The sequence below is a fragment of the Eulemur rufifrons genome, chromosome 17, assembly GCF_041146395.1.
Source record: "Eulemur rufifrons isolate Redbay chromosome 17, OSU_ERuf_1, whole genome shotgun sequence".
NCBI classification, from domain to species: Eukaryota; Metazoa; Chordata; class Mammalia; order Primates; family Lemuridae; genus Eulemur; species Eulemur rufifrons.
Window position 1 is genome coordinate 43,545,070 of NC_090999.1, and position 19,659 is coordinate 43,564,728.

At 43.4% G+C, this 19,659-nt stretch overlaps 1 protein-coding gene across 4 annotated transcripts in view; it reads left to right on the forward strand.

Annotated features, from left to right (window-relative positions):
• Positions 1-4,226: 4,226 nt before the first annotated feature.
• The window catches only part of MAST4 (microtubule associated serine/threonine kinase family member 4), a 510,487-nt gene continuing 495,054 nt past the window's right edge, over positions 4,227-19,659 (forward strand). For all 4 annotated transcript variants that reach the window (XM_069492549.1, XM_069492550.1, XM_069492551.1 and 1 more), the window contains exon 1: positions 4,227-4,845. In XM_069492549.1, coding sequence (XP_069348650.1) covers positions 4,489-4,845 — 357 coding nt within the window. In that variant the 5' untranslated portion in view covers positions 4,227-4,488. The remainder of the gene's footprint in view (positions 4,846-19,659) is intronic.

Consider the following 19,659-nt stretch of genomic DNA (forward strand, 5'->3'; position numbering starts at 1 on the left):
TGAGAGAGGTTGCGGTGAGTTATGATGATGCCACAGCACTCTAGCTGGGGTGACAGAGTGAGACTCTGTCTCAAAGTTAAAAAAATTCTGTTACTTATCTTCTAGAACCTTCTACTAGAATCTTTCCTTTCCTAGAGCCTCAGACACAAACAAAAGCTTGAGAGGCTACAAGGGCTTTTCCTCCTGGCTGGCTGGTCAGAAACTGCCATGGTTTGTATTATGCTACACCCTCAGGTATAAATCAGGCACCCCAATGTAGGCTACCTCAACAGCCTCCTTTTGATGGATTTCTGTCTAAAAAATTCTGTCTAAAAATTATACTTCATTAGTCAGGGGGAGCATTATTAATAATGATACTAAAAGTAACTTATCAAAGTTGGATAATATCATCTTCATAATTCAAAGACAATCTGATATTTAAGATTTTTAAGTGCATTAAATAGAAACATTTTCCTGTGATTTTGCAAAAATTATTCAGAGTTTATGATGTTCTAATTTCATGTATAAGAAAGGACAATTGATTTCAATTTTATTATATCCTGAACTTAATGCTTGGGAGAAAGGTCATGACACTGTGAGTAGACTAAGGGTGTGATGTCTTGTGCTGGAATATCCTCCATCTCTCAGAGACAGAGCTTGACATTCATTCAGAACTGGTCTCGCCCACATGGCAGAAACTACAGAGACTCCCAGAGGCGATGTCTCCCATCATTTCTGAGAACAACATAGAAACCTGAGCAAGTGTTCAATCACAAAACACAATGAACACATACTGGGTGCCCGGGAGTGCTTGTCCCTGAACCAAACACCTGGGGAGTATGGTCAACAGAATGTATAGAAACTGATTACCTTGGAGTAGGCTGACCTTGTCCCTCCTAGTCTGTAGGCTAGTTTGGGTCTATCATGTGATGCTATACTATTGGCTTTTTAGGAGTTATGACTATGTTATTTTTAATTTGTCTGGCTCCTGTCTATAGTGACACTGCAGGAAAAAAGCTGTGCTTTCATACCCATCTTTGGTCCCAAGTTTATGAGACGTCCTCCTGGAGGGGGCACTTTTCTGGACATCACAGGAAATGTTTATAATTTAATTATTAAGATAGGAAAGCTGAACTGCGAGATTTAGATAAATCAAAACTGATTTTGGTTCAGTGGTTTGGTCATACCCCGGGATTTGTCAATGGGTCTAATTGGGACACTTTGGGGGAACTATCCTGACCTGCTGATCATCTTTTATTTATAGAGTCATCCTTTGAGTTTGCCCAGTTCTGGTCTGAAAACTCAGCCTGAACTACACTCACATTTCCCTCACAGGCAAGTGTGGAGAGGATCAGGTATGCTCTGAAAATGCAGGTTTCAAAGTTGAGTGTGAAATCCATTTAGTGGACCACAAGTAAGTACCATCTTTATTTTCAATAAAATATAATAAAAATTTCAGACTGCTTTGCTTACAGGAAGGGTATTGGTGAATGAAATTTTATTTGTATTTGTATGTATCTATATGTGTCATGAGTTGCAATGTGAAATAGATTTCTTATTTGGGGTTAAGGTTTAAAAAGTTCAAGAAATACTGATCTAGTATTTGACTTTGATCTACAGGGGTTAAGAGCACAAATGCTGGGGCTCAATGTTCGAGTTTGAATCCTGGCTCCATCATTTGCTAGCTGTGTGATTTGGGGCAAATTCCTGCTCTGTGCCCTAGTTTTCACACATTTCATAATTGTGACATGGGAAGAATAGTAGGAGCTACCACAATAGGTTGATATGCGGATTAAGTAAATTAACATTGTAAAGTGCTTGAAACTTAACGTAGTACATAGTGATTTATAAATGACTGTGCAGAAAAAAAATCTGTTCCTCAAGTATATTCTCAAGTATTTTACATATTGAATCAAGACAAGAAAGTTCCTGCCCTATGGATATTTTTAATCTAATATATACATACATACTTGAAAAAGTTGTCTGTTCTGAGTGGCATTATACTGGAATGCTCCCACAGTGCCTTGGAACCACATTGCTGGGTTCAAATCACAGCTCCACCACTCATGTGCTGTGTGAACTTGGACAAGTTATTTGACTTTGCAGATCCTCAATCTCTTAATCAATAAAGTGGGACTAATAGAATCTATCTCATAAGGTTGTTGCCAGGATTAAATGGGACCATCCACAGAAGATGCAGAGGGCTCAAGCAATAATTCCTATTGTCATTCTTACTGTTATTCAGATCATGCCTTTTCTTCTTCTTCTTTCCTGATATAATGAAAAGCAACCTCTCCTCTTCTTTTATGTGAATGGCTGAAGTCGTCATTGCAGTTCGACTGTGGTGAATCAACCACATAGGGGCTCAGATAAAGACCAATACTCATGAATAGGAAAGTAATTGTGAAGCCCAGGGTTGGATTCAGACCGCCCCACTGTGCTCTCTCTTCAGTCTTGCTCTCACAACTTAGCTAAGTCACTAGACTCATCCTTTTTCCTCAGCAGGTCTTCACATCCCTGTGGATAATTCTGAAGTGTCACAATGCAAGCCTGACAGCCGGAGGCCGTTTTTCAGTACAGCCCTCTATGGCAAGAGGGTCACATCATGTTTCCTTCCCCTTCATCTTGGGGGGAGGAAACCGATCAGGACAATGCTTGCTGTCCAATATGATGAAGCGCTTTGTATGACGTATCACTTCTAAATGCCATGATAGCATGAAAGGGCTCATTAGCTGAAGGGGCTTTCAACTTGAGCCCTTCAGTTCTTAAGGACCTTTGGCAAAACTGTAATGACAAAGAGAAATTTAAGATTCCTGAGCACCTCTGAGCTTGAGGACATGCTACTATTTTTCTGTAACTCTTTCCTCCTCTCCCATGGCACACTGTTCTTTGTAACATTTACCACAGCTTTTACAAATGGATAATGGAGCTATATTATGCAGCATCAATCTCTCACTTGACCATAAGCTCCTCAAGGACAGGGGACCTGCCTTATTCATCTTTGTATCCCCTGCCAGCCCCTGGCACACATCTCAATCAATGTCTGCGGAATTGAAGCTGGTTGAATTTATATCTCAGGTTACAGTGGCGGAGCTCAGAATGGGAATAGAGCTGAAGGCAAGTGAGAAATCATTTATTTCCCATTGCTGAGCTCAGTGCTGGCTTCCAAGGAAATTCAAGTCATCCCAAAGGCTGCATCTTCCAGCCCCAGGGAGGACCTTAAGGAGATTCTATCGATGCCTTTGGTGAAAGTTCTTTCTTCTAGTTCTTAGAGGAACTAAGGCAAATGAAGCACCCCATCCTGCATCTTGCTCATTTACAATCCAGGGTCAGGAGAAAGTAAACTGGCAATGTGCACTCTTTCCATCTTCTGCTTAGCTCATGTACACAGACAGACAATGGTTAGGGCCACAGAGCCCTTTCTTATTCTGCTTGCTCTAATTAAATACAGGGGCATAATTTATCTTCCTCCTTTTCAAAAGGTTCAAGTCTTTGACTTAACTTTTTAGTTTAAAACAGAAATAAAGGTAGAAAATGGTATTTTGAGAACTTTCCAGGTGTCCAAGCCAGGCACTCCGCCTAAGTCGTATATATATTTGCTCTAATCCTGGTCACAGCCAGACAAGACTGGTATTAATGTCTCCATTTATTAATACAATTGAGGAAACTGAGGCCCAAGGAGATTAAACGGAAATTCGAGATTGGCGATCAGCTCCCTTTGGAGCCACTCACTATACCACAGAGTTTCTCCCTTTTTCCTCCAGCACGCTGGTGGGTGCGCGTGTGTGCGCGTGACTGTGCGTGTTTCCTTTTCTTCCCCATAAAGCTGTCATTCTGGTCAGTTTTCTTGATTCCACTTTTTGGAGACAAAGTCCAGTTCTTCTCCAAGGTCTCACCACCCCCTTGCCGTTTCCTTCAGGCGTCCCAAGGACGGCCAGCCACTCCCCCGCTAAGTTTGGAGTCCCGGCCCTTGGCTCCGATTCCCAGCTCCCCTCCCACACTCCAGGGACCCGCGCCGCGTCCTTGCCCCGCATGCCCAGCGTTCCTGCGGGACACAGCGGCTAGCGCCTCAGCCCCGCCTCCCCTACCTGACGCCCGCGCGGCCGGGGGCGCCGCAGCCTCCGCCCACCGGCGCACCGGCCCTGCCATTGGCTCCCCGGGCTGCCCGTCTCCCTCGCTCCGTCCCGGAGGCAGGTTTCGCCGGAGAAGCCGCAGTCCCGGCGGCTCCGGCGCAGCGCGGGAGCATCGTGGAGCGCAGAGCGCGGACCCGAGCGGGCATGTCCCCGCGCTCGGGAGTCCCCGTCGATCGCCGGGCCCAGGTGTCTGCTAACTTGGCGGCGGGCTCCTGTGGCCCCGTCGCGGCCATGTAGTCGCCGGCGGGGCTCCCTGCAGCCCGGGAGCGGCAGTGCGAGTGAGCCGGAGCCCAGCAGCCCGCGGCTTCCCCTGGAGGCGCTGAGTGCGCGCCGCGCCCCCGCCGCCCCTCGGGCAGCACTTTGGCCCGAGAGGGAAATGGGGGAGAAAGTTTCGGAGGCGCCAGAGCCGGTGCCCTGTGGATGCAGCGGCCACGGCGCCCGGACTCCCGCCTCTGCGCCGGTCGCCGCGTCCTCACCGGGTGCTTCCTTGGCCGAGTCTTCCTCTGGCTCAGAAACTCTGTCGGAGGAAGGGGAGCCCGTCGGCTTCTCCCGCAGGCAGCAGCCGCAGCCGCCGCCGGGCGGCGCCCTGGGCGTCCGCCTGCCCGTCGCGTGGGCTCCCGTGCGCGTGCTGCTCGAGCGTGGAGTCCCTGCGCTGCCGCCGCCGCCCCTCGAAGGAGCTGCGCCGCCCGCGCCCGGGGGCAGCAGCGCGTCCCAGGAGGAGCAGGATGAGGAGGTGGGCCCCGCCTTCCCCTGGCTCGCCCCCACCAGGTCCCGGGCGACCCTAGCTCCCCACTTCGCGCGCGGGCTGTGGGCCGGGGTGCGCCTTGGCCTGGAGAGGGAGAGGGACCCCATGCGCTCTGCCCGAGCCCCTGGTAATGACAGGAGCCTCCCTGTGGGTCATTGACTTCCCCGTGGCTGACACCCCCGTGTGTGTCTACATGCGCTGCCTAATGGTCTGCTGTTAAAATGTCAAAGCAGCAGACTCCTTAATGTCTGTATCTTGCTTTGATCGGTCTGTGAATGGATGCGATCTGGACGCCTGGCATATTCTCACAACTAAGATCTGATTTCCAAAGTGGGAGTTGTTTCCCACCGAAGCGCTTGGGGAAAGGGGGACTGTACGTTGGGGATGGAGAGGCGAGTGGGATCGGTAGCCGCGGAGTTGCATGGCGGGGTTTCAATGTTGCCAGCCTCCTGGGGTCTCCAGCGGGTGTTTTTGGGGTGTCGTAGTAGCATCTGTCCCGGGAGAGGAGGGCTCCCCGCGCTCGGCCGGCGGTGGAGGCATGCGCGCCTGCAGCTCCCGTTCGGACTTGTTTCCAGGCTGTCTAGATGAGCGCTTGTCACCAAAGCGAATAGGAAATGTCCCATCTTGTTCAGGGGATGTGTCCTTCTTAGAACTTGTGGGTCGCTTCCTGACACACTGAGCATATGACTTTGGTGTCCTGCCGGCTGTTGTCTTTGGCATTTTTTTCCTGCTTTTGGAGAACAGTGAAGGAAGCATAAGGTTCTTCGTGTCTTTAAGATTGTTTGCTTTGGACGTTTCTTGTGGGGAAGTCGTCTTGATCAGGCAGGGCCATAAATAAAACATCGCCCTCACATAGCCTCGTTGTGAAATTAATTCCTCAGTGCCAGAGTGGTATTTCCCTGATCTGATTGGGTTAGCTTTAGTCAATAATTGCCTTTGTCCCTTAGAAGCAAGTGGCGGGCCCCCCCTCCCCGGGGTCCCCAGCCTGGAAGCAAAGGCTGGATCTGGCACAAGATGAGAGGAGGCCAGTCCTAGCCTGGCAAAGATGGAACAAGCCTTAGCGGTCATCGGCCAAGCCTCTCCCAGTAACCATGACCCATTCCTGAATGCCCCCTCCCCCATTGCAGGATCCTGACTCCTGTTTCGGATCAAGAATTTTGGATGGATCTGAAGTTCCAGATTGATCCTACGGGCAGGATGTCGGGAGTTCTCTGAACGTTTAACGACTCACTGAGTTATGTCCTGGGAGAGATGACCAAACCTTTTCCTACACCAGCATTCCTTGCTGGTTACATCTCTCTTTGAAGATGCCAGGCATGTGCCAGATGTTTGTGCTATGACTTTTGCTTCAACTTTCAGTGATGAGCACACTGTCACGGGAAAACTAGGGGTATACCCTAACTTAGTGATTTAACATTAGATTCTAATTTATTATTGTTACCGGTAGAGAAGATGGTAGAGTCAGTTGCCCTGTTTTAGCTATAGGAGGATGCTCTGCTGTAAGAGATGCGGTCTTGGGGGGCAGTCAGGAACTTCTCAGGTCTGGTCCCAATTCTGTAGTTGACTTATTGCCTGGCCTCAGGGTGACAGTGTTTTACTTTCTTGGAAGTGGATATAATGATAGCTTATTTCACAGGAAATGCAGTGAGAATTGGTTGATTGAAACACAGTTTGGAAAGTGGAATGACTAAATAACATTGGTCACTATTTGTGAAATCTCTGAATTGGATGTAAACTGATGCAATATTGCAATTTGTTGTGTAACTTAACTTGGGGCAAAGGATCCTGGAAATTGTCCAGGAGTGAAATCTTGACTTGCTCTGAAAATTTTAAAGCGAAACTAAAACTATGGTAGTTTTTTTTCCTCCCTTAGGAGTAGAGAAATGCGATAGTCTTGGTGAAAGGGGTTGAAGTCCAGTGTGCATTTTTTGGTTCTTACCCTGAGGGTGTGGTGTAGTGGGTCTTAGCCTTTTGTATTGTTGTGGGCCTCTTTGAGGATCTAATGAAAACTCTCTGGCCCCTCTCACTAGAAAGCACAAACAATTACAAATACTGTTCCAGAGGGTTAAGGAAGGCCAAGTTACAAACACTCAGTTTAATGGAAAGACCTGCTTTGATTTCTCCCTCTGTCACCTTGACCAGGTGTGGGATTGTGGACCATTCAACTTCTGTAAGCCTTAGTTTTCTCACCTTTTCAATGGAAATAACAGCAATAGAGTTGGATATTTTACACATGCCATCTAATTTAATCCTAGCACAGTAGCTAACATATATAGCATTGAGTGCCAAGTAAGTATTACTAAATATTAATTTTTCAAGTTCTTTTGTGACAAAATTTTGTGAAATGGAAGTACCTGGCTGGGCTCTCCTGTTCTTTCATTAATGCATGATTTATATGCTACCTGCTTTCAGAGAATCTGAGGCTGTGTCTATTCAGTTTATTCCCATTTTATTAGTATAAACTGGGAAACAGTTTTTATTTGTCCCGGGTTGTATTATGACAAGGCACTGTGAGCATAGTGTTATAGCAAGGCACTCAGTATAAAGCATTAAAAGGCTTAAGTGCAATTCAGAAAATGGAAAGAGGTTTATTTTAAAATTGTTGTGTCTATCTTGGGAGATTCATTGTTTTCCAAAGTGTTTTTTTTTTTTTTTACAGTAACTTATTGTGTCAATATTTAAAAAGTAAAATTCAAGTTTCTAGGATATTATTGCATGCTAATTTTTTTGACAGCCTTGTTAAAGTCATTTTGAATGTATTTATTAATGTCAACAGTTTGACCTATTTCATATTTTATCTTACTGTCAATATTTGTATAAACTTACAAAACTTATACACTTAAGTCAGCCCTTTAAGCTATTGGTGTCTTAAAAACAATAGTTTAACATGACAGTAATTGCAGTTTGTATGTACTTAATATCAAACCCGTGAAAGTTAGAGATAGAACGTGAGTTTTTGTTTAAAAAAACTGCACCTGACTTCTCCTTCACCAAGCTCGTGGATTTGGGGTCTGTGTGGGTTAAGGGCTACCACACTGCATTTCTGATAGTGAGGACAATCTAGATTGGAGGACTGTTCCCTTGATAACATTTTTGAGATTTGGCTTTAGGCATTCTGCCTTGTCCCTTCCCAAAGCTCCTTCTAGGGGCTCTAATAAAGTATGGGCTGCTGTTTGGTAACTGTGTTGGTAAACTTGTTGAAGGCAGGAGTTTTGTCTTTTATGCTTAGCACGGTGCCTCTAATGTATTAGTAGGGGCTCAGTAAATATGTATTGAATGAATGAGAAAAAAATGACATTTTTGAAAGTAGTTGCACATTTGATTGAAGGGTGATTGTGTGATTCATTTATTTTGTCTGTTGTGAATTATGAAGCTCAAACCTCTAGACTTCTCATCAAGAAAAACGTTGGGCATCACAGCAAAAAATATTATGAACAGGTTTTCCAGGTAAATTTTGAACAAAGTCAAATCACTGAGCTTTTACTTACAACACCTTTGAAGGGACTTGTGTATTAACTGTTACTAACTCTGCTTCTCATTGTGTATATTAGAACTTGAAACTTTCCGGGATTCTTAGAATGGTAGAAAAGGGCTTAGTAGCTAAAAGGATTTCCGGCTCAATATATACAACCTGTTTGTACTCTGCTGCACTAAGGGATTTATTTTATTGGCATAAGCTGGGAAATAGTTTTTCCTTATTAACAATAGGCACAGTTATGGGATCTCTTTAAAGTGTTCTATTAAATGGTATATGAGTATGAGGATTGCTTGTAACATCATTTTGGGTGTGTATGTAGATTCCCCACGTGGTAGTAATGCGGTGGGTGAGTTTCTGGTGTTGTTGGTTAAGAGACTAGATAGCAAGAAGCAACCATGAATTCAGCAAAGCTTTTCATTGAATTTATATTTTATTAATCACAGCAGCTACATAATACAGAAAGAGAAGTAGTGCATAAATCTTGGCATATTTATTATTTAGTCCACTTTTGGACTCACTACTTCAGATCAGAAATCACTCAATCAACTGAACAGTATGTGTTCAGTGTGACTCTGTGTGAGGCATCGTCCTGGGCACAGAGATGGTTTTGATCTCAGGGAGCTTCTCGTCTAGTGGGGGAGATAGTCACTAAATGCATGATTATTAATTAATTGGTTTCAGAGGTGGCCAGTGGGGGAACAGGCTGTAAGGGCGTGTGTGACCGTATTCATTGAGTTTGGAGTTCAGGACTGCCTCACTGAGGAAGTGATGTGTGAGCCGCACCCAAAGGATGAGTAGGAGTTAGATGGCAAAGGGAAGGGATAGGTGTGACCCAGGTCTCAGAGGCCCCAAAGCTGGAGAGAGCATGGTGGGTCGGTGGCTCCGAGAGGAATCAGGTTGTTTGGCGTGGAGGAGAGGAGAACCTGGCGTCACACGACATTTGAGAGAGAAGCAGCATCTGGGTCACAGAGCTGTTTGGACTTTCTTCTAGGGGCACTGGGAACCTATGAAGGATGTGAAGCAAGGAAGTGGCTTGATCACATTTGTGTTTGGGGAAAGCCAAGGCAGCATGAAGCCCACCTGTTGGGAAAGGCTGGGGTAGCCTACTTAATTGTCCCAGAATTGGAATTGATAAGCTAAGAAGATGGTCTTTTAGTAAATGCTATGTAGATGAGACAGGGGTCACTCCTGGTAGTTTAGGTACTCCAGGCAATTACATAAGAAATATAATAGGAAAGAATTTAATTCAATTCAAGAAAACATCTTAGTGTGAATATTAATGCTAGTTTTCACTGCAATGTTGTCTCAGGCCTAGTATTTTCTTGAAGGAAAAACTTTATTGCCGTAAGTGGAGAGAGAGAAGAGGGCCTTGCAAATGCTCGTTTCCATAGCAGATTTTGGGGATGCATTTACCCGAGGTGAGCAGGAGGGGAGGTGGTCTGAGACGGTGCCTCCCTGTTGCCAGGAAGCTGGGGTTTAGGTCTGACACGCGTCACCAGAGTCTGGCTTGTTAGCTTGGATTTTCCTAGAGAGGAAAGCATCGAAGAACTGGCTTTCACCCTTTCCACCTCTGCTCTGAGGTATTCCAGGAAATACCCAGTGTTTATATGTTGCCAGTGTTTTAGAGCCTGTAACAAAGGCTGTCTGTCCACTCAGACTCAGTGGACAAAGTACGTGAGTCCAGTTTTTTTCCAGTTTGGTCCTGTAGGGAAGGGCATGGAAGTGGGGTGCAAAGAGAGTAAACTCGAGAACGAATCCTTGCAGAACATGCCTCACAGTGAGCCACATCCACGACCCAGTGGCCTGGCCTTGGAGAAAGCTGAGGGGGAGGCGTGTGTGCATCTTAGAAGAGATGATTGTACTTTTTAGAGAAAAGCCCCCCCGTATTGTTTCTGATCATGTTCTTATTTTCCATAGTGTTGCCCAGATAGGGCTCGTGTTCCTTTCCTTCATCCCTTCAGAGCCAGCAGCCAGTGTTCCCCTGCTCTGGGGTCGGGGTCTATAGTGACTAAGGGTCGAGACTTCTGATCCTGGGTTAGCTGCTAACAGGCCAGATAACCTCTGCTAGGTTATTAATACCGACACTATTTCCTCATCTGGGGAATGGGCATGTAATATTTGTTACTGAGGGTCATTGCAAGGGCTAATGACATGTTTTATGGAGAGTACCCAGCATGATGCTTGGCTGTAGGAAGCACCCTGTGATGGTGTTTGCTGCTATTACCGAGTATGGAAAAGCTGGTTTATGCAGAGCATCGGTACCATCAGGACCACAGCCAGGTACATAAGCAAGAAACCTAGGAGTCCTCCCCTGATGGACTATGCTGCCAGCATGCCAGCTGGTAGTCCCAGCAGGCCCTTTCATTCATGAGTAGATAGATATGTAACATAGTTATCTCTTTTAATTTCATAGAGAGAGCATTTCTTATGAGGTACTAACAGCACAGCTTTATGGTGTATGATCCATTAACCCTTCTATTAAGACCCTATCTCTCTTTTGCTTATGGAACCTGCTCTTAGTGATCAGTTATTAAATAATATCCTAAAAGACTCTATGAACATGTAAATTACTAGCTGCACTCCGGGATTTAGTCAGAAGGCAGCATGTCAACCACGTGCGGAGGCTGGTGAGATGGCCATGTACTTTGCTTAAGCTCCCTAGATAATGAGAAGGGAGTGAGAAGGAAATCAGGTGATCATCTGGAAGTCAACTTTGGTTTATCTAAGCGTGGGAGGGGGCAAGGCAGTTGGCTAGAAGCCAACACAACTTCTCAGAGGGGAAATGTGTTAGAAATGTGATAGAACTTTCAAAAATGCAAGAACTTACGTTTGCAAATTACCCAACAGAAATTCTGTTTTATCCCTTGGGACAGTATAAACATTTCGGTTTTTAAGACAAAAATGCAGATAATCTAGGAACACTTTTGCTATAACTCCAATGCCGGTGCAATGACAGCAGTGCGCTTCTCTTCCAAATACCTGGTGGTCTGCCCTGTGTACTTGGTCAGGTTGACATTTACAGAGCTTTGCATCATTTAGTTCAAAGGTTCTTATTTTCTTTTATGTGTCCAATATTTTGTCCATGGTTTCTTACCTGGTAATGTTATTTTAGGTTAAAGCATTACATAAAACACAAGATTAAGCAGAAGTTGATTTCTCCAACAGCTGTTGTGCATTTGTTTTTCTCCCTCTCTTTCCCCTTCTCTCACCTGGTTCAGAAATCCCGGGAAGGATTGGACAGTAGTTACCTGTGCTTTGAGGGTTAGGGGAGAAAAATCATGCCTTAAGTGTACAATACTGGCTCAGGACTGTGGTCGCTGGTACATACACATACTCTGAAGTCACATTAAGTGTATAGAGCTTGTATGAAATTCCTGGTGGCTTCTCCAGCTTCTCTTAATGAAAAGCGGCCACTGCTCATTTAATGATTTGAATTCATAACTAGACATGTGTCTGTGAGACAGCTTATAAATTTGTACCCTAGGCCTGTACTCTTGCTAGCCAGCCCATCAATTCCCCTCTCAGACACAGTCGATATAATTTTGATTACGGTACTTACTTCCACTGAACCTTTCAGCCCAAATGCTTTGTAATGATACTGGGGGAGGGGGGAGTGAGGGTAGGCGGGAGGGAATATGGAAATACTGACAAATTGGGCTTCTTTTCTTAACTAATTTCATAGGCTGTCATGTGGAAAATGAAAATTTAATTTTAATGTTCTTTGTAATTTAGCGGTGTTTTCGGTGGACAGCAAGATCACAAGTGCACCCAGTTTAGTTTGGGTAGGTGAGTGTGTATTAACAAATAAACTCACATCAGATGTGGGGCTTTTGGCTTCTGCCTTAGAAATTGGTTAGCTACTTTTTTAATAAGCTGAGAAGTTAGGTACGTAGTTCCTTCTTGGCTGATGATTTTGTGCCTTTCTATCTTTGTCTAAAAAAAATACTCATCATGTCTCGGGCTTTTGGTCTTAACATTTATCTTTTCAGGCATTTCTTTATACAGAGACAGGTGCACCTTCTGCAGTGCAGGAAGGGCCCCAGGGCTGCCTTGTCAGTGGCGGGGAAACACAGTTAAATTGGGTTAGAATTGGAGGTTAAACTCTTGTGTCACTGTACACCGTCACTGAGACTGATGTTCACAAAAGCCACAAATTCCAAATGACTTCGTAGAGCAGTCATAGCCAGCTAAGCCACATTGAAGTATTGAAATGGGATGCAGTCGTGATGAAATCCATTTTGTGTTTGAAGGTCAAACGATTAATTTCACAAATAGGTTCTATATGAATAAATTAGTTCCATGGAAACATATCCAGCTCCTAGACACACAACACAAACTCACAAAATTTGCTTTTCACTCATAGTTTTAGCTGGAGTGGCTTAATTGAAATAACCTGACCCCTCATCCGGGCTTTTGTTTTAAAAGCCCAGCTCTGAGGAGGCTCATTTAGACGCAGCCCAGCCAAGAAGAGAAGAGGAGGGGAGGATTGCTCCAAGAAAAGCGCGGCTCTACAGAAAGAACCACTGAAAGGTTTTTACTCTAGGAGGAGGATTTCAGACATTCCCAAATGATTAGAGTACATTCTGGGAAAACCCAAGAAAATGCTGACTTTCCTGTCCCCCTGACTCTTAGCAGACTGGTAGGTAGAAGCTCCGTGTTAAGTGAGTGCAATTTTACTTTGAAAACTGAGTGGGAGTGAGCGTGGAAAAGTGAATGAGGGGAAACTTACTTGCCAAGTAAGAAAAGACTCTCTTTGCCCCACATTTTGGTACTTTATTTATCTACTGTTCAAAATATGACCTTGGTAAACTTTAGTTAATGTCCTTTTTATTTCCTTGGAATTTCTTGGTTGTTTGTTCTACAGGCGTTGGCCAAGTTACCCTAATAAGGTATTCCAGTTCCTCGTTGGTTAGGGAGGGGGTTAGTCCCCAAAGAGCCTGTAGGACCTTTTAGGACCAGCTTTAATCCATAGTAATGGGTAGGTCCTGGCCACGATGCAGATTCCCTATTCGGAGGACAGGAGATAAAATGGAAATTATAACTTTGAACTCTCTTGATTTTTCTTCACAAAAATGCTAATATCATTTTTAGGATTTCCATTTCTAACATTAAAACATTTCTACTTGGAGAAAACTTAGCACACCTGTGTGAGCAGCCTGAGGGGCAACAGGTTTTGCTTTTTTTTTTTTTGAGACAGAGTCTCACTCTGTTGCCCGGGCTAGAGTGCCATGGCCTAGCTCACAGCAACCTCAAACGCCTGGGCTCAAGCGATTCTCCTGCCTCAGCCTCCCAAGTAGCTGGGACTACAGGCATGTGCCACCATGCCCAGCTAATTTATATATATATATATATACATGTATTAGCTCTCCATATAATTTCTTTCTATTTTTAGTAGAGACGGGGTCTTGCTTTTGCTCAGGCTGGTCTCGAACTCCTGAGCTCAAACAATCCACCTGCCTCGGCCTCCCAGAATGGTAGGATTACAGAGGTGAGCCACCGCGCCTGGACAGCAACAGTTTTAAAATTATGGAGTAAGACTGATTGGGAAGAGTTATGCCCGTATAGTAACACTGCAGTTAGGAAACTGCTAAAATACTGTTTTATGTTCTTTTAAAATTATTTCAGAATCATCACTTTCTGTGTATTATGTTACCTGTTTTTGCTTGTTCTACTTCTTCTTTCATTTTCCCCCTCTCTCTCTATAGCGTTGTCATTAGAATTTTAAAAAGAACATGGCAAACCACTTTAGGTAGAAGATTGTAGAAAAACCTTTGTTAAACAGAATGTTTGAAGGGAAGAAGCCTTCTTTGGTTACTGAATTTTATGATTCACTGAAGATTAATTTGAAAGCTCTTTCTGTTTATCACCTTGTTGCTTACCTTTTTTTCTATAAAGTCATGGTGTGTTTTCCTGCCTTATTATTCAGTGCTGAACAAGCTAATTTTTTTTTTTTTTTTTTTTTTTTTTTTTTAATGATTGGACATCTTGTAGTGCTTTAGGGCTCTCTGGGCATCAATCATCTCTGAAACATATTGAAGATGTGAAAGTGTATATGAAGAAGTAGAAAGTGAGTACAAAATTATGTGTTCTGTTAACAAAAGTAGTTACCTTTTTTTCCCCTAACCTTAACAGTGGAAGATTGCAAAATAAGTTCTGTTTTCTGAGGGTTGTATGGCATTATCTTTGTTCCTGAGTTATGCCAGTTCTCATATGTGTGTGTTTTGTGGATTTCTTACAGTTTACACTACCCTTTCTCGTATCATTTCAACTGTTTTCTCATTCCCATTTTGTACACCTTTCTTTTCTTAGTAAATAGTTCATAAATGTCTCCCCTGCTGGACTGTGAGCCCCTCAGGGAGGAAACAATGACATACCAATTCAAATCTTGCAATAGGAAGAGTTCACGGCATATGGTGGATAATAATGCATAACACAAAATTACAGCTGAGGCATAGGGTATGTCAGGACACTGTTCTGAATGTTTCATGTGCATTTATTCATTTAATTGTTACACAAGTCTTTTTGAGATTCAATTGCTAATTTATTTGGTCCACAGTACCAGGCTGTAGCTAAGTGACCTGTTCAGCCTCATACGAGTGAGGAGGAGATAATGGGTAGAGACTGGGAGAGGAGCAGGTTTGAGGAGACAGGGAACCCCTTGGTCATCTCTGTATGCCAGAGCCTGGCATAGAGCCTGCTGTGATGTGATGCACACAATGGTGGCTGAACGAAGGATTCGGTCCCTGTGCATTTGGAATAAGAGTTTATGTTAAATGTCTGTAGAACTTCTGTTAAAGTTACTGGTAAGATTTAAAGTGATACTCTTGGGTTTTAATTTAGGTCATTAGTTAAGAGGAGAGTAGGTTTCTACAAATGGAAAAGTTTGACTATACGCCAATTCTTATTTTCCTGTTGGCTTCAGGAAACTGTATTCTGCTAGGATAAATTTTGGTTAGTCATTAAAACCACATGTGTAACAGTAAGACATTTTTGGCCACATGTTTAAAAGACTTTTCATTTCTGATGAAATATTGACAGCCAGCTTTAGATTGTTACCAACGCTACTGGGCTGGACTCAGTTCTCAGGATAAAGCTGCTGTAAGTGGAAATGGGTTGCAGGAATTATGGCAGTTTTATTAGTAGTGGAAGTGTTGGCATGCGATTGGGAGCTCTGAACTCTTGCCTTGGCTCCTCGTGTGTGATGCTGTAAGAGCCCCATTTTAGCTCCAGCTGTAGTTTTTTATTTACTCATGACTATAAAAATACTTTTTATTCTTATTTTATTTTATTTTTTTTAGACTCAGTCTGGTTTTATCGCCCATGCCTGAGGGTAGTGGCATGATTTTAGCTCACTGCAACCTCAAACTCCTGGACTCAAGTGATCCTCCTGCTTCAGCCTCTCAAAGTGCTGGGATTACAGGTGTGAGCCACCACTCCAGGCAAAACATTACTGTAAAATGTTAAAGCTTTCATCAGTTTATAATTTGTTAAGAAACTGTTCATTGACATTTTTCTTTTGACAACAAACTTGAGAATCAATTGTTTTCTGATTGGTGAATAGGCACATATTCTTCCCCCACAGCTTTATTAAGGTATAATTGATAAAAATAATATTAATATGTTTACAGTGTACAACATGATGTTCTGATGTATGTACACATAGTGAAATTAAATTAAGCAAATTACCCCATATCCATCACCCCACATACCTTTTTTGGGTGTGGAGAGAACATTAAGATCTATGCACATATCCTTGACAGGAATTCTCACGTGGACACTTGAGATTATGCTGACTTAAACTTACAGGAGAAAAAAATGGTTTTCTTAATGTTCTACTTTTATGCATCTTTTACAATTATCTGCACATTTCTGTCAGTATCCCTAGGTATTGAGGGTATTGCCTCTTACCTTCTGCAGAGAGGCTTGACTCCAGAGAACAAGGTCAGTTCTGTGTCTTGATGCTGAAGCTTCGTGTTGTCATCTCACCCATTCAACTCCTCAGGCTTCTGCGTAGTTTTTAAAATACTTAGATTTTATTTCCCCCCCCCCAATACTTAGATTCTTTAATCGCTTTGAGCATGAAGATTCAGTTTTAGAATAAATCTTGTAATAGAAGACTGGCTTGGCCAGCAGGGGAATGTGGATGGAGAACGTCGGGTTTGGGTTTGGTTTTGTGTGTGTTTGTTGCTTTGTTTCGTTTGGGTTTGTTGTTGTTTTGTTTTTTTTTTTTTTTTTTTTTTTTTTTTTTTTTTTTTTTTACCAATGTGCTTATTTTATTTTTTAAACCAGAGAGAGGCTGGCAGCTGTGACCTAAGCTTGTTTCATAGGTTTGTTTGAAAGTCAGCTGGAGTGTGTGGTCCCATAGAGACATAGTTTTAAATGATGATTTAGTTTCTGGATCAGCCTACATAAAACCTAATTAGCTCCCAGAATGGGGATGATAAAGTCCTAGAAATGGGATAATAGCACTAGAAATGGTGAAGACAGCAGAATTTTGGAACAGAAAGGTGAAAGGACGTTTTACAACCTGTTTTCCCTACTCCCTAGAGGTCGAGTGAATACCTGGGTCCCCTGACTCTGTCAGCTTCTCCTGCCCCTGGGTGCTCTGCCAACTCTAGCTCTTCGTTTCTAACATGAGTTCTATTTGGGATGCTGGGGGCAGGTCTGTCTGCTCTATAGCACTGGGGACAGTACAGTGGCTTCTGGGGTGGATGTCTATGGCACAGGTAATTCTCATTCTCAACATCTGCACACCTGGAGGAGCAGGCCTTACCCTGCAGGTGTTCTGAGTTAGTAAACAGGTGAGCTGGAAGGGGAAACCTACACACTCAGCCTCCACTCCCAGCCATGAGGTGGCTCTGGAGAACCTTCTGGAGACACGTCAGTGACCTTTCTTTGTCTTTAGGACACCTTCACATATGGGGGCGAGTAATTTCAACCCAAAGCATCTCCTGTCATTTTTCAGTTTGCTACAAATGGGGGAGGCCAGTGAAGGCTCAGAATTTAAGGTAGAAAGTGGTGACTTCAGAGAATCCATGCCTTTTTAAATAAACCAAGCGCTATTACTAGAAACAATGAAAACTGAAGGGTTTTTGTCCAAAACCTTTCTTTTGTAATAGTTTCCTTATAAAACAAATGTTTTAATTTGCACGGTCAGTCTCCCCATCACCAGCAGACTTTAAATTCTCCTGTAGTTTTTCTTGTAGCTTAACTCAGGTAATGGATAGCACCTGTAGATGAGGCTTTAAATAATTGCCACTTGTCCTTGTTTCAGTGAGGACCATACACTCCAAGGTGTGTTTTCTTAGGGGCCTCTTTGTTTTGGAACCCAAATGCACAGTTTGAGGAAGGATGTCCACATCGCTCCAACTGGAGGATGTTTTATTCATATGCTGTCAGCTGCTTGTTTTCTCTCTTCTTTCCCCTGTCTCCATCCTCCTCTCGTGAGAGGGTTAAAGCTGACTTGTGGAATTAGTGCAATTTGCTCTTTTAAGAGATGGCAAAGGCCCCATCAAAACTGTTTATAGCCATGATCTAGCAATGAGGTTGATTCCATCAGAGCCTCTCTCAATGTCCCTTTAGAGATCTTCTGTGGTAATTAAAAGGAAAGTGAAACACAGATTTATTAAAATGATAAATACAGGTTTACCAAGTGACTTCACAATGAGAGGTGTAAACCGTGCTGGGAAACATTAGGAGGTGGTCACATTGTACTCCAGGAAAAACGTATAATCAGATGGGCACTGTCTTGAATTATTAAGCTACTGTTACCTGCAGTTTTTAGACATTTGTTTTGACACTTAAGGACACCTGAGGATGTAAATTTAATTGCTGCTGCTTTCTTTGTGGGCTTGAATGAAAAGTGGCAGATGATACAATTGCCACTAAGATGTAGTTTTTTGAAACCTAAGTTTCATGGGTGTGCGAAAATTTTATTTCTAAGTGTAATGTGGATTAATGACTTTTAAAGCATTACTCCTGGGTCTTGGGCCATCAGAATAATGTGGATTTTGAGGGGTAGCTCTAACAGCTGCTCATTTAGGATATCCTAGAAAATGAGGGCCTGACTACAGTGAGGTCTTATGTGGCTCACATAACCCAAACTTGCTGGCTGGAGCGATAGCTCTGATGGTATTAGAGTTCTCGGGTGATGAGTGAACTGGGCTAAGTCACCTTCTGGAGGGTAGGTTTTTTTCTGCAGGGCTCCGTTTCCTTCCCCTTGCTGGCTTACACTTCTGCAGGGCAGGGAGGAAACACTATTAGAGTACTGGATGGGCTAATATACAGGGCTCTGGGGAGTTAAGGGTGTTACCTTTGCACTGTTTCACATAACAGGTGCTGGGGAGGACCCTCTTAGAGGAGGGGAGGTGTGGGACTCTCCCATACTCTGGCTGCTACTAACCCTTCTTGCTATGGGAGTGGAGCTGGTGTGAAACTGCCTGTTCTTTTTCAAGTCGGCCATTATTTACTGAATCTTACTACTTGCAAGGCGCTGCAGGAATTGGTGGGTGGGGAGAGAAGGGAGATGCAAAAGAAACAAAAGATGTGGTCAGTGCCCATGGCAGCCTGCAGCTGGGTTGGGAGACAGTGCGGGGATGTGCTTGGTGCACTATCAAGTGAGAAATGGGGTTCAGGCTGAAGGTGGATACGGGGAGGGAACCAACGATGGAACAACCAACCTGCTGGGGTTTATCTGGACGCGGATTTTCTGTGGCGCCTTAAAGATTTTAAGCATTGGGAAGGAGAAAAGGAGTTTGTACCAGATTGAAATTATTTGGCCTATCAGATATGTTTGCTAGAAATAGTTACAGTCTTAGGGAAGTCTTCTATTTTTCTCTTTAAAAGTAATATTTAGAAGGAATAGTAATGGACAGGTTTGTTTTTCCATGTTTATGGGTAATTCTTTGTGCCTATGTAACTTAAAATTGCTGGTACAAAATACATTACCAGAATCGGTGTTTTCTCTAATACTGCCTTATTTATGGCTTCATAACTTTCTAATCAAGAGTGTTTTTTTAAGGTTTATATTTCCCTAGGTTATTAAGCAACGTTTACAATTAATACTTAGCCATTGTCTTAAGGAACTTATTTGTTTTTGTTTTGAGGCCAGAGTTTAGGAAGAAAGTATGTTGGCTAACAATTGACCAGGTAACTCATTTTTCATAATATTTCTTTGTATTTTCTTCTCTTGCTTTGGGATATATTTTGGTTACTCATTACTTGAAATTTGTGAAGTTTAGAGCAGTGATGATTTTGGCCCATTTAGAATTTCAAATAACGCTTCAGTACCCCTCCACCCCCCTTACAAGGCAAGAGCCTGTGAT